Source organism: Sceloporus occidentalis, unplaced genomic scaffold (assembly GCF_023333645.1).
Source record: "Sceloporus occidentalis isolate IW3139 unplaced genomic scaffold, rSceOcc1.0.p SCAF_120, whole genome shotgun sequence".
Taxonomy (NCBI): domain Eukaryota; kingdom Metazoa; phylum Chordata; class Lepidosauria; order Squamata; family Phrynosomatidae; genus Sceloporus; species Sceloporus occidentalis.
Window position 1 is genome coordinate 2,306,604 of NW_028317100.1, and position 14,580 is coordinate 2,321,183.

A 14,580-nucleotide genomic window follows, 5' to 3' on the forward strand; every position below is an offset into this window, starting at 1 on the left:
CCTCTGTAGTGTAAACGTTCTGCTTACAAGTAAGATCTCTTATTGTTCCAGGTTGACTCATGAAGTTGTTAGACAGGGGCCGCCACATACACACACGTTCCACCCATGACCTAGCCTACATGAACAATAATATGTCACTGAGCATAGGAGGTGGTAGGGTCACCTACATAATTAGTAGGGATCTATAGGATGAAGTCACACCACTTCTGCAGAGCATATGGGTTCTCATTGTCATATCTATGAAAACTACCGTGACATGATGTCCCGGGACTCCTGATGACTCAATGGGACATGTTTATGAAGAGCAATTCTAAAAATGTTATCACTGACAACCAATGGAATGTTATTAATGTTTTTCCATCTTGGTATTGCCGCGTGTTTCCATATCAAAATAAGCTTCTATAATTTATTCATTAGTATTTCGGGATACACAGCAGAGGTTATTTTTTTAAATCCGTTTTATTTTTCCTATATGCACACATCACTGCTAGCAGGGCGCTTACGTGTGTTTGAATGTCCTATACAGAGGACATTCATAAACGTGACCCATTAGAGCATAAGATCAGAAACTTGCATCCATTAATGACAATGTGCTTCAGGGTGACATTGAGATTTAAAATATTATCGGACATGCAGCATAAATGTCAAGAGTCACGCTATTCCTGATGATGTGTACAATAGCTCTTTGGATGTCTTTTTTTGTTCTGGTATTTGGTTGATTTCACTAATCTATTATAATTGTCTCAAATAAAGTTAGCCTTAAATAAAAGAACAAATGGCAGATCAAAGCCAATCACTTGGCTGTAAATAGAAGGCACTAAGTACTAATTATGCTGGATATATTGTAAAAGCCAGCTGAAGTGTTAAAGTGTAATACAGTCGAATATTAAGTACACTTTATTGAAAAAATACTTACATACAATTCCAATACGTGCAACTTGAATATATTTACTCTGCATTTAATTAGACTCTGACAAGTGAATGTACATTTATACACTTAACTGTATACACCAACTAGAGTGGCACGAAAAAGCAAGTGAACCATTTGGAATTGCCAGCATTTAAGTATAAATGTGTCTTAAAATATGATATGAACAAACAAAAAAAAAGAACAAACACAATCTGTTTTACACACAAATTATTGTATTGTTATTGTCCATATTGAATACATCATTGAAACATTCACAGTAGGAGTTGGAAAAAGTATGTAAACCCCTAGGCTAATCACTTCAACAAAAGCTAATTGGAGTCAGAAGTTAGCAAACCTGGAGCCCAATCAATGTAACAGGATAAGAGGTGTGTTTTAGAGCTACTTTGACATAAAACAAACCACTCAAATATGACCCTAAACATCAAAGTAAATCAGAATGGTTTCAAAAAAGAAAATCCACCTTTTGGAGAAGGCAGAGCCGGAACCCAGACCTTAACCCGTTAGAGATGCTGTGGAATGACCTCAAGAGAGCCGTTCACACAAGGCATCCTAGGAATATGGCTGAGCTTAATCAGTTCTGTAAGGAAGAATGGTCTAAAATCCCTCCTGAACATTGTGAAGGCCTGATCTGCAGCTACCAGTTTGAGGTGATTGCTGCTAAAGGTGGTTCGATTAGTTATTAAATCCAAGGGTTCACCTACTTTTTACACCAGTGCTATGAATGTTTAATAAGTGTGTTCAATAAAGACATGAAATATTAGCAGTGTATGTGTGTTTTTAGCTTAAGCACATTGTGTTTGTCTATACTTGTTGGATATAGATCACATCACATTTTATGGACAATAAATGCAAAAATCAGGTAAATCTAAAGGGTTACTTTACTTTTTCTTGCCACTTTCGTTTTTATGACCATAAGCTCAGAAAGTATAAGCTATATTATTGGGTTTTTTTACTATCCTGATGCAATATATAACCAGGACAATATTAGTTTTATTTGTTATTAAAAACATATTGCTGGTTGCTAGCAAAATCTTAAGTTTACATTCCAACTTCAAATTCCATTGCAAAATGTATTCTCCCTTGTGACAATGCACCATGTTTCACATGTTAGCAACCCCAGCTCTACGGATTTTCTAGATGGAATAAAATCAAACTTCGGCACTCAAATGTTGATTATCAATCAGATCTTTACTGTGGAAATCCGTAGGAGTTTTCGTTATGTTATGTGACCATACATTTATTCATACACTTAAATCCTAGATCAGTTACTGTGACCTCTTTCCGACACCTATTGGTTTAAATTTAGCCGACCTTAATGGATACTTTATGGACAATGTAGAAAACGCATGGCGTGCAGCTGTGAAGGCTATTTGAAGAGCTACAATGTATTTGAAAACCTGACGATTGGCAAATATGAGAAGCTTTAACACCTTATCTTTGTTCGTATTAAACAGTGTTTAGGTTTTTAGCCTTCTAATAAAAGAACCCATTGACTCCAGATGAATTAGATATTTATCTTGGTAATCAGAAAGTCAGAGAGATTCTTAAACATGTTTGCCACCCACATTGTGCTACACACTTTGCTTACCATTTGAAATGTAAAAATTTTTCATTCAAGTGCAACTACAGCGCAGAAGTCAAAACTACAAACGTGGCCAAAGTCAAAAACATATTACAGTAAACTGTTTTTCTGAGAGGCTAAAGGAAAAGTTGAGGCATCCATATGGATTATCTCACCTACCCCATGCAATATATTCATTACATTTAATGTCCCAGGATCTGCATAAGGCTTACATTGGCCCTCTAGGCCAACTAGGTTCTTTTGGTTTCCTTATCTCTGAAGAGCCATCATAATGTTATGATTGTCCATACAGAACCAAACTTCTCATTGGGACCATAAAGCTTCATTGTTTCTGGTCCTCAAAAAAATAAATTTGGCAAAGCATCCAAATCCTCTTGGTCTACTTAGGTGCAATTTCTCTTTACTGTGGTTTCTCAGCAGAGCAACCAGGCTGTATTAGGTCTCACCAGCCGATAACCCATCACATATATGTCATCTACATTGTGGGTAGACTGGACACCTACTTTATGTAGTAACTTTCCTTCTAAGCCAAATGCACCAAGTGCCAATTAAAAATCAGCGAAGGATGCTATGTACTACAGTATGTAATACTTTGTCATGTCCAATAAAATGTTTGGGGAAAAAAAATGTTTGAGTGAAATCATACTATTGTATATTCCTTTATACATAAGATTTTTTTCTGCACCGGTTACATTATTTATGAGTCTTATAGTTTGATTTACATGTTCCCACTACAATGTGCATTTTTTTGCATGCAAAAAGCATCCATTACATTGTAAAATTGGCCTAAGCCGGCCCAGACATTTTCATAGTCACTTGACCTGTGCAAAAAGACCACTGCTCCAGTTAACTTTGTCCCTACAATGGACCAGAACCGGAACAGCATATTAAGATACTACTGCATCACCAATTAAACGTTCACATCAGCAATATATCTTATGCATTAATTTATCAAATCATATATCTGAAGGCAATTCGCAGAACGGAACAAAAGGATGACATTGAACTGGTAAGAAACGTGTGATGTTTTACACGATAGAATATATTATGATAATGAGTATTACTTACAGTAGCCACATCGCGTTCCACCCTCAAACACAAACCCGTTTGCTACGGCTCCATAACGTCTCAGGTCAGATAACTTCCACTGTCCAATAACCACTGGTGGGATGTCTCTCGCTAGAACTAGAATGTCATTGCACAAATGGAGGGTGGCGGGTCCACTTTCCAGTTTGGTACCCGGCAGGACTCCGACATGAAATCTGTGAACTGAGAAAGTCATTTATTATTTAATTGAGTTCTTAAACAAATCTGATGCTTTCACCAAATTCTATGTTTTAATTAATACTATACGTTCAATACACCAATGTAATGGTGCATATTCATGTATTAGGACCCATTACGTACATGCCATACGAATAACCAACTTAATTTACTGTTCTCAGAACCCCCATAAAGTTACCTCTACACTATCGTTATCGCAAAAAACTCTCATAACAATTCCACTGATTAGCAAAGCATTAAAGCAAAAGCTATAGTTAGTTCTGAAAGATGAATTTAAATATACTGAAAACTGTGATGGTCAGTTTATGTTCAATCACTACACTTATTCTATTACTTATAATATATTGCTATACCATTGTACAGCACTGTGAAATACGATGGTGCTAAATAAATCGGTAAATCATAGTATACATTGTCCCGTATTGGCTAAAATTGTTGTCTGCTCAAAACAAGTGCCCAATGACCACGGCAGTCAGATTAATGGTTAGATTAAAGTCCTAAAATAAAAGCTATGGCTTGTGCAGGGCAATAAATTCATGGATACAGGGCAGCAATATTTTCAGAAAAAAATTCCAGGTTGTTATTATTATTATTTCCACAATGCATTGTTTTTCCCCATTTCCTTTTTGTGACTCCATAAGAAAAGGTCCACAGCTGTCGTCTAGCATGAATAGGATTACACAATGCAGTCGCTAATGAAATGGTTGGTCGCATCTACTTTTTATTATCAAGTTACAATATAGATTGTTAAATTGTAGCGGCAGGTCACATTGTTATGTGATGCACTACTTGTTATAGAAGACAGCAGATAAATAGCATTCGGTGCCTCTGTCTAGTTATGTCAAGTTAACCCATTGTACAGTGATGTAGAATATATAAATCAAGAAAAAAAGGTGATTAACTTTTTATTTTAATATTTTTTTTTTTGTAAATGCACCATGATATAAAAAAACATTATACAACTTTATTTACTTTAAAGAGCATATCTCCTGTATTATGCACAACAAAATAATAGGTTGACCAACGTTGACCAAGGTCCACAAAAACATGAGTTGCGCTATAGTTTTGATTATTGTCACGTGACTCTGAGTTTGTTGGTTGGTTGTAGTGAAGAAGGAATTGATTTACCTTCACCCAAACTGTAACGTAGTCGTACATCCCAGGCATTCATAATCTCCTTGTTATCAAAACCGAGCATAACAACTTGCGAGAAGCAGATGATGGCCAGCGTCTGGTTCATGCCCTCGTACGAGAGCCCCGGATCTAAGCCACAGATATCCTCTAGCGTTACGCTGCTTCGTTCCTTGTGCCCCTTTGTCCTTTCTGATTTTTCTTTGTACACCAGCATTAACAGACAATCTGAAAACAAAGGAATGGAAGCTCAATAGACAGTTACAGAAAGGCCTATCCTTATTATACACTTAAACCTTCCCTGGGTGGGCTATTCGGAGCTCTCCCACTTCTGGGGAGTGGCTTTGTGTGGGGTGGGGCTAGCTGTGTGCACAGCTGAGCTAACCACGCACAGGGCGGAGCATGGATGAGGAGCAGGGTAAAGTGGGAGGAGTGTAGGCATAACCGGGACAGTGAGTGGGTGTGGCCACACCTCACTACCCTGCCCAGAGAAAGAAGAAAGCAGTCCAGAGATCCGGGGACGCAGGGCTTCACCTGGAGGCTCTGGATCGAAACCAATCAGTTCCCAAGTATGATTAGACAGCACAATAATTAATGTTTTACAACTGTAACATTTATTACACACCCTAGTGGTATATATTATTATCTTTTATTTATTAAGCGTCAAGAAATTACACAAAGCTGTAAAATTTGAATGTGGCAGTTAACACATACAGTACATAACAAATGTACATTAATACATACAGACACTTCAGAAGATAAGAACCCTGCCCGTGAGCTTGTCATCTAGCATTATGGTAATTTACACAATGTTCCTGGCAGGATTGGTGGGCTTTTGAGGGCCCCGCTTGACCCCTTGCAATCAAATGGAGTAGTAGGGGTAAGTGAAACAAAATGAGGGGTGAAAAGAGGGAGTAGTAGCTCTCTTGTAGCGGTAATTAGGAGTAAGTGTTCTCTGGATTCAGAAGAGGATATATAAATAAAATGAACAGAGGGTGGGTTAGTGCTTGGTCACAGAAGGCGGCTAGCACACAGCTTGGGATGTAACAGAAAGGCTACAAGAGAAGAAAGAGAGGGGTGAAATAAGAGATAAGTAATTTTAGGTTAAAAGAGGCAGAATTATGGCTTCTAGGAGTCCAGAGGTGGGGGGGGGGGTCAGGACAAAAAACCCAGAAGGTAAATACCAACATTTGGCCAAAAAAGAAACAAACTCCCCAAAATACATATACGATACACATACAGGAAAGCATGCATAATTATAGAAAACATGAATTAATAAGCTTGCTTATAGATCTGGCAAAGTAGGCAACATTCTCTTGATGTATACATACACAAGATAATGCATTTAACACTTCTCTGTCCTTTTTTGAACCAGCTGGCCGTGTTACATATATAATACAAACCTACAGACTCGTATATCTGTCACCATCTTGGTGTGTGTTACAATTTCAGTTCATATAACACAAGCTGTTTACCAATATGCGTTACTCGCTGCATTGCTGAACAAACAGAACAGAAAATCAAACGATAACATATCACTTCACTATAAAATGAATACCCTACGAAAGGAATATTCTTTCTGGAAACTGTGTTATTCCTCAGTTGAATTCTTTTTTTATTTTTTTCAGTTTTCTATCAGTATTCTGAAGCTTTGCAGTCATTGATCATTTAGAGCGCAATTCATGGTCAATGGGAAGCATCCCTTCTGTTACTGCCATGCAGAAACTGGGGTGTTGTTTCTAATGAGGTTTTAGAACTCTTCCATTTTATGAATATATTTTGTTTGGTTTATATTCCTTTTATTTTATTACACCTAATTCTGGAAATCATGTTACCGTATTTTAAGACATATCTACTAGCACTATTGTCCCTGGTTACTATTGCTTTTATTTGTAGGTTCATTTTTAAGTTATAAAGAGTTAAATGTACCGGATATAACTTCTATCAAAAGGCATTGTTATGGAATGTCTTGCAAATCGAAGAAAGTAGTGATCCAAGTAGAAGTAGCAGACGTGTGTACGCCTCTAGCACACGATATTATTAATAATAACCAAGTGGTTGCTTTATAAAGCTATGATCGCAAAAATCAGGGAGGTAATTACATTTGGCATTTCTGGCATCAACGTAGCACAGAAGCTCAACAGAGAAGGGTATTGGCAAATTTTACTTCTAAATATAAATAATAAAATAATTGATACTTTATAAATAAATAAGCGTATAACTGTGGGATTAGGGTTATTCTGGCATGTGACCGTTTTTGTCCAATTGGACATGATTTCATCATTCACTGGTGGGGTGCCTTTAGTCAGGGGCGCTGTGTTTATATGCTATTTACCAGTGGCGGATCTACCGGGGTCGCGACTGCGACCGGGCCCCGGCGGCAGGGGGGCCCAAGCCAAGGGGCCGCCCGAAATCTTTTTTACGTATTTTTTTTTTTTTTTTTTTAATAAGGCAGGGGCGTCCAACATGCGGCCCGCGAGACCTCGAGGTGCGGCCCGCGTAAGATCGGCAGCCAGGGCAACCGATGTTACACGAGCCGCACCTCAAGCCCTGCTACTTACTTGTGGGAGGGTCTTCTGGACAGCACAGAGGAAGCGGAGTTCACGTGACTTCCTACTTCCTCTGTGCTTTAGCAGAGAAGGCAGAGGGAGGCCGCGCCCCCTGCTGAAGTCTGTGAGTGGCATCGAGGGATCTGCAGTGCAGGTAAGGGGGTGGGAAGGGTGTTTGAATAAGTGTGTGTGATTGAGGGAATGAATCTGTGAATTAATGATTATATGAATAAATGAGTGTGTGTGAGTGTGTGTGTGATAGCATGGATGTGTAAGTGCTGGAATCTAGGCATGATGGGACTGTGATTGCTGTTAGCAATCACACTCCTATCATGCCAAGTCAGCCAGTACATGCTGAAACCTGGCCAGCTGCCCCCCTTGTGTAGTGATGCTGCCAGCAGTATGGGGTCTGCACTTACAGCCACCCTGTACCAGCATGTACTGGCTGACTTGGCATGATAGGAGTGTGATTGCTAACAGCAATCACAGTCCCATAATGCCTAGGTTCCAGCATTTACTGGATGGATGTGTAAGTGCTGGAACCTAGGCATGATGGGACTGTGATTGCTGTTAGCAATCACACTCCTATCATGCCAAGTCAGCCAGTACATGCTGAAACCTGGCTAGCTGCCCCCCTTGTGTATTGATGCTGCCAGCAGTATGGGGTCTGCACATCACTTACAGCCATCCTGTACCAGCGTGTATTGGCTGACTTGGCATGATAGGAGTGTGATTGCTAACAGCAATCAGAGTCCCATCATGCCTAGGTTCCGGCATTTACTGGATGGATGTGTAAGTGCTGGAACCTAGGCATGATGGGACTGTGACTACTGTTAGCAATCACACTCCTATCATGCCAAGTCAGCCAGTACATGCTGAAACCTGGCTAGCTGCCCCCCTTGTGTATTGATGCTGCCAGCAGTATGGGGTCTGCACATCACTTACAGCCACCCTGTACCAGCATGTACTGGCTGACTTGGCATGATAGGAGTGTGATTGCTAACAGCAATCACAGCGAGCACAGTCCCATCATGCCTAGGTACCAGCATTTACTGGTTGCCTGGGTATGATAGGAGTGTGATTGCTGTTAGCAATCACACTCCTATCATGCCAAGTCATATTGCTAATTTTGTCCAATTGTGTGTTACCTACTTTTATTAAACATGTGAGTTTTTATTATTATTTTTAAAGGTGGGGGTCATTTTCGGTTTTGGCTAAGTGAACCCTGAATGTTTTGGTCCAGAATTTTCATTTTAGTTCATCCCTAGAATAAATCTAGGGAATCCTGAATTTGTAGTCGCAAAACTTTCAAGGCCCAGAAATCAGTGAGAGGAAGAGTAAAGGTTTTGTGTCATTTTACTTTATTTTAATCTGCATATTTTATTAAAGGCCATATTTTTTGTCACAGTGAAAAATGAAAAAATTGCAATTCCAAAATCATCTGCAGAATTTAGTAAAAGTTGGAAAGAACATTCTATCGTAAACAAAAAAAATCAAGCCAAACAACTACTATTTAAATCATTTCTGAGATACAGCAGAGCAGGTTAGGAGATGAAAATGCAAAAGTAAATGTATTAATAATAAGTTAACTATGTAAAATAACATAACTGTTTTAGAATGCACAGAACACATATTGCCTTTATAAATAAAAGTACTTAGAGATTTTGGGCTTCATTTTTGTTTCGAGGTGATGAATTACCAAATATTCATCTCAGCATGCTTCATACTGGACATCCCTTTTGCATTTTTATATTCACATAAAAATACAATAACTTGCATTCACTTGAATGAAGAGAAGAAACACCAACTATTACTCCCATAATTGATGCTTAAAAAGAGGACATACATTATACAAAACCCAGCTATGCTGATTTAATACATAAAGTATTAAGTAATACTATAAAATCCCACGTATGCTAACATTTCCCTTTTTTAGGACACGTAGAAAAGGGGACCTTATTATTATTATTATTATTTTATTATTATCCTTTATTTATATAGCGCCAACAGTTTACGCAGCGCTTAATACAATACATAAATTCAAGGTATATGACAAGACAAGAATTGACAGACTAAGACAAACCGATACATTTGGTGGAGAGAGCCCTGCTCGCAAGCTTACAATCTAGAGGGAAATGGGGTGACAAACATAAGGCATAGAGAAAGGGTGAGAGGTATTGTGGGGGTTGTATCGATGACAAGGAAGTTCTAGCAGCTAAGATGGTGCGGCTTCTCTGAAGAAGTGGGTTTTTAGATGTTTCTTGAATGTTGGGAGGGAGGGAGAATGCTGAAGGTTCCTTGGGAGCAGATTCCAGAGATATGGGGCAGCTCGAGTGAAATCTTGTAGACGGGAAAAGGAAGAGGTGATGAGTGAGGAGGAGAGCCTTAGCCCATGGGAGGAACGTAGGGATCGAGTAGGAGAGTATTTGCTAATGAGGTCAGAAATGTACGGAGGAGCAGTATTATGGATGGCCTTATATGTCAGTACCAGGATCTTAAATTTAATTCTAAAGGTAATTGGGAGCCAGTGGAGGGTTTCACAGAGGGGGGAAGCAGAAGAGGAGCGACGTGCAAGGAAGATGAGCCTAGCAGCCGCATTAAGGATAGACTGTAGAGGAGAGAGTCGAGACAGTGGAGTGCCAACCAGAAGAGTGTTGCAGTAGTCAAGACGGGAAATGATAAGGGAATGAACCAGGGTTTTTGTGGATTCTTGGGTGAGGAATGGGCGGATTCGAGAGATGTTTTTTAGGTGCAAGCGGCAGGATCTGGCGAGGGACTGAATGTGAGGGATGAAGGAGAGGTTTGAGTCAAGGATGACCCCAAGGCATCGGGCCTGGTTAGTAGGAGAGATAGTCGTGTTGTTAATGGTGATAGAGAATTCAGGTAGTGGAGTGGAGATGGAGGGAGGGAAGATAATGAGTTCAGTTTTAGAAAGATTAAGTTTCAGGTAGTGTTGTGACATCCATGAAGAAATAACAGACAAGCAATTGGTAATACGGGACAGGAGAGACCTTATAATACACATATACAAAATAACATGAAGTTCTACATCTACCATAAATATATATTATACATGTGCATTATATATTAGAGTATATAATATCTATTATAGAATGCTGGTAGAAGAGATAATAGTCTGAACCAAGAAGATTAACTGTTGCGCAAGAGAATATTACTTTGCTAAAGAAATGGTGGAGATATGGAGCAGCCTTCCAGCAGAAGTGATTAATACAGCGAAGGAATTGAAGCATGCAGGGGATAGACATAAGGCCATACTGAATATAAGGGCCTAAGGACCGAAGGTGTGATTTTTTACAACAGAGAATAAAACGGACAAGCAAGATGAGACAAATCACTCTGATCTGCCCCATTTTCTATGAGTCTAGATTCAAAAATCCACCGTCTGCAAAAACTGGTAACCACTGAGTTTTCCACCTTGCAAAGCCTTAATTACTGAAAATTACTTCGATTAATTGTTTTGTAATAATTTCATATAATGAATGTGTTCACTTAATATTGAATTTTAAAGTCATATTAAATTCATATTAAATCTGAAAGGTGCTAAGTGCCTCCAACCCACTCAAAAGGGTTAAATAAGGGATTGCATTATTCTTTCTCCCCAACCTGGCTTGACAGAAACCCTAAACCTACAGCAATGCTCTAATATAGCCTCGCCAGCCCCCTCCCTACCCCCCCCCCCCCCCTTTCCTACAGGTCTCCAACACGTTAGTGAGAATTTTATATCCCCTCTCGGTAATTGCCAGATCAATGTGTTTCGAAGAAACCTAACTGCTCCAGGAATTCATTGACATATTTAGAAAGACAGGGCTTAAGTGCTAAAATCAGAAGTTAAACGACTGCAAAGAAATCAAGAACCCTGACACAGCTTGAAGGGTTAGACGGAATGCGAGAGAAACCGTTAAAGCGGCAGTAAACTGTCTCAGCAAATAAATAGTAAATAGTAAGTAAATAATATAAATCGAGACTTTCCCCCCACTGAATTTAGCACTTGAATAAGCACAACACGCAAAATGTTACTTAAAAAAACAACTTATTAAAAAGTAAAACTCCTTGTCAAATAATTAATGATACTTGTGAAGCTGAAACATGTTAACTTTTTAATATACACTTTTTTTTACATTATACATTTTTTTTTATTTAACAAATAATACAGGTTGTTTTTTTTTATTCTGAAAAAAAACATTCTAGATAACTTTTACAACTGTAAAGTTTCAGTGGTTATCTCCATACACCCTTTAATTTATTTTTGATGATATCACAGATATTATCTTCTGATTTTGCCAATAGATAGAGATACATGATATATGAATAATAGTAAATACTTAGAAATCCCATTTCAAAAATGCCATTATATATAGTATATACCCCCCAATTAATAGAAACACTGCTACTTAATGAGACAATAAATACGTCTAAAGACAAAATATCCTAATTTTACGCTCTACTGTCTTTCTATCACAGGGGGTGACACTCAAACAGACCATGCATTTGGCAAATACTGTACCTGCAACAGGGGAAGGTTTTCTGAACACCACCCACCTATTCTTCCACTGAAAACATAAAAGCAAAGCAAAAGAGAATTATTACAAGACTGTCCGAGCGATTCCTTAAAATTCCGAGGCAAAAAGTTTCCAGGAGATAGACAAAGAACAGGGGGAAAAATGTCCAATTCGCTGACCTTTTTTCCATCTCTCAATCTGACTTGTCCCTCCACCACAACCGAATCCGTCATCTTCAGTCATGGTTCCAAACAGCTGCTCCCTCCTCTCTCCCTCTCTCCCCTCTGTTTCTGAATCTACTTAAGCTGAAGGGTCACTTTCAAAATAGCTTTAATAGCTCGGCCTTGCAGGAGACACAAACAGGGTACATTAGTGACACATAGCTTGCTGAGCAAATCGTCACCAACTTCTGCAGCCACCACCCACCGGCTCTCACCAGGCTTCTCCGACACTCCAGTGGGCACAGAGACTGAACCCTCTCCTGCGGCCCTTTAAGGATAAGAATTATGCAAGCATTAAAAACTTTTATTTGATATCCAGAACGCTCAGCAGCTCTGATCTAAGTAGGCGTACGATGTTGTTGAGACACGTACCCTGTAAATCTTAATTACTCTCTCTTTTATCTGTGGGGCTTATTGGTGTAGGTGGCTATGTGGGCTGTTAAGTTGAAGAAACTATACTTTCTGGGCTACAGAAGAGAGAGAAAACAGAAACAGCATTTAGAGCAAGGGATTTAATGTTGGTATTGTGTTCTCCTCCGCAAATCCTTTTGTAAATCTAAAGCGTATGAAGGAGGCAAAGTTCAACGGAAGTTATTCTTTGAATAAAATAAATAAAATATAAATTAGGTTATATATTACAATGTGATTGAAAGCTGTTTGTGAATTCAAAAGTGATACATTTGAAAGCCAAGTTCAGATTCAATGCATCTTAACAGACTCAAATTCACTGGTATGCCTTCAAATAGTAACACTCACAAAGCAACTGGTACATTATTAATTCAAAGGTTGTTTGCGAGTACATGCAAGTGGATGCTACTTTAAATCTTGCGAATTTCAGGTGAGGGTATGAGAGTTAAATGAAAACTAGGTTGACGTTGGGTTGTCACCCTACCTTTGAAGGGGGACCAGCATTGTTTTTTTAAAATGCATTTTTAGTTAAACCCTTTTAACACACATCTTTTGAAGCCCAAGTAGCTGGGGGTGAGGAATGGGGCAAATGAATATGAGGATTTTGCACACCAATGGACCCCTACATGGATGCATTCCCCCCGGAAGAAGAGGTGCTCCAGCTAGCCTACCACAAAAAGTTCCTGGGTATTCTTGTGAGTTTAGAAAATGTGAGTTGCAATTCACATGAAGTGAGGAAAGAGGAGGCACTCATACTAGTGAAGGGACCCGTGTTTGTGACATATTTATTGATTCATTAAAATCTTTCTCCCTTTCTCAAACCACATTAAGAAATGAATAAGCATTCAGAATGTTTATGCACCAACATTTTTATGTGGCCTGAAAATCTCATATTTCCATCTCATGTCTGTGTTATATTGAAAATAATCTCCATGCCCCCTGAGAGGGAAATCTCCCACAGTCTGTCAGTCTGAGCTCATTCCTCTGGTCTTTGTGCAGATTAGTGAGCTGAGCAGCTGCGTAGACTTTTAATAATAGTTATCTGAAGATGCCTGAGAAAGGCAAAGCTCACAAGAGTTGCACGCGGAAGACAGGTGCCTTTTATCACTGGCGGCAAGGTGTGGGTTAAATTTATATTCTCCCCAAAGATCTGTATTGGAAAGTTTTGCAGAAAAATAAAATGCTAGTCAGTACTGAATATATAACAGTTAGTAGTAGAAAAAATATAAAATACTAGTGTACATAACACTGGATTAATATACTGCAGCCACGGTTATTGTTTCTAAAGCCTCTCTCATTTCTTGTATTTTCATGTCCTCTTAAACGGGAGTGATTCACTAAAAATCACTTAAATAATTAAACAGAAGGATAGATGATTGCCTCTATAAATTATAGCTGGCTAACCATGTTCTACCATGGAATACACTGGCACAGTAATGGTGAAACAAATTGGAATTTTACCATTTTTTTTTTAATTTGGCTACTTGTATGAAGCCCTGAAAAAAATGTGGGGGGCACTAATCAGACAAAAACTAAGCAAAAAGCTCAGAATTCTCATCCCAAATTCGTGGACCCACATTCACTCACTCTCTCACATGCTCATTCAAAACATAAGTGATGTATCAATGTTTTGTTCTGCTGTAGGTCTTACCAAGGGAATATAGGCCAGCACTACCACAAAATTGAGGAGGGTCACAGCCAAAGGATGGCCAAGGGGATTTAAAAAATCATGATAGTTACAGCGCAGGGGGCTACCTCTCATGAGCCTCCCTATTGTGTAAATGTAAGACCGACTGTATATGGAAACCATGTCTTTCCACTAGATGTGGAGGCTCTAGTGGTAAAGATATTGCTAATTGGTCACTGACCAATGATCATTTACAAACAATTGGAGAGGAGGGCTACAAAGAGGGTAAGGGGTTTACAGCATATAAATTATACGGAAAATCTCAGT

The 14,580-nt window shown here is 38.9% G+C and overlaps 1 protein-coding gene across 1 annotated transcript in view; it reads right to left on the reverse strand.

Moving 5' to 3' along the window:
* Positions 1–12,230, reverse strand: part of DOK7 (docking protein 7) — a 47,894-nt gene extending 35,664 nt beyond the window's left edge. The window contains exons 1-4 of the mRNA XM_089498450.1: positions 12,177–12,230; positions 12,003–12,048; positions 4,926–5,156; positions 3,582–3,782 (exon numbers count right to left, since the gene is read on the reverse strand). Of these exons, the coding sequence (XP_089354576.1) occupies positions 3,582–3,782; positions 4,926–5,156; positions 12,003–12,048; positions 12,177–12,230 (532 nt within the window). The remainder of the gene's footprint in view (positions 1–3,581; positions 3,783–4,925; positions 5,157–12,002; positions 12,049–12,176) is intronic.
* Between the last annotated feature and the right edge of the window lie 2,350 nt (positions 12,231–14,580).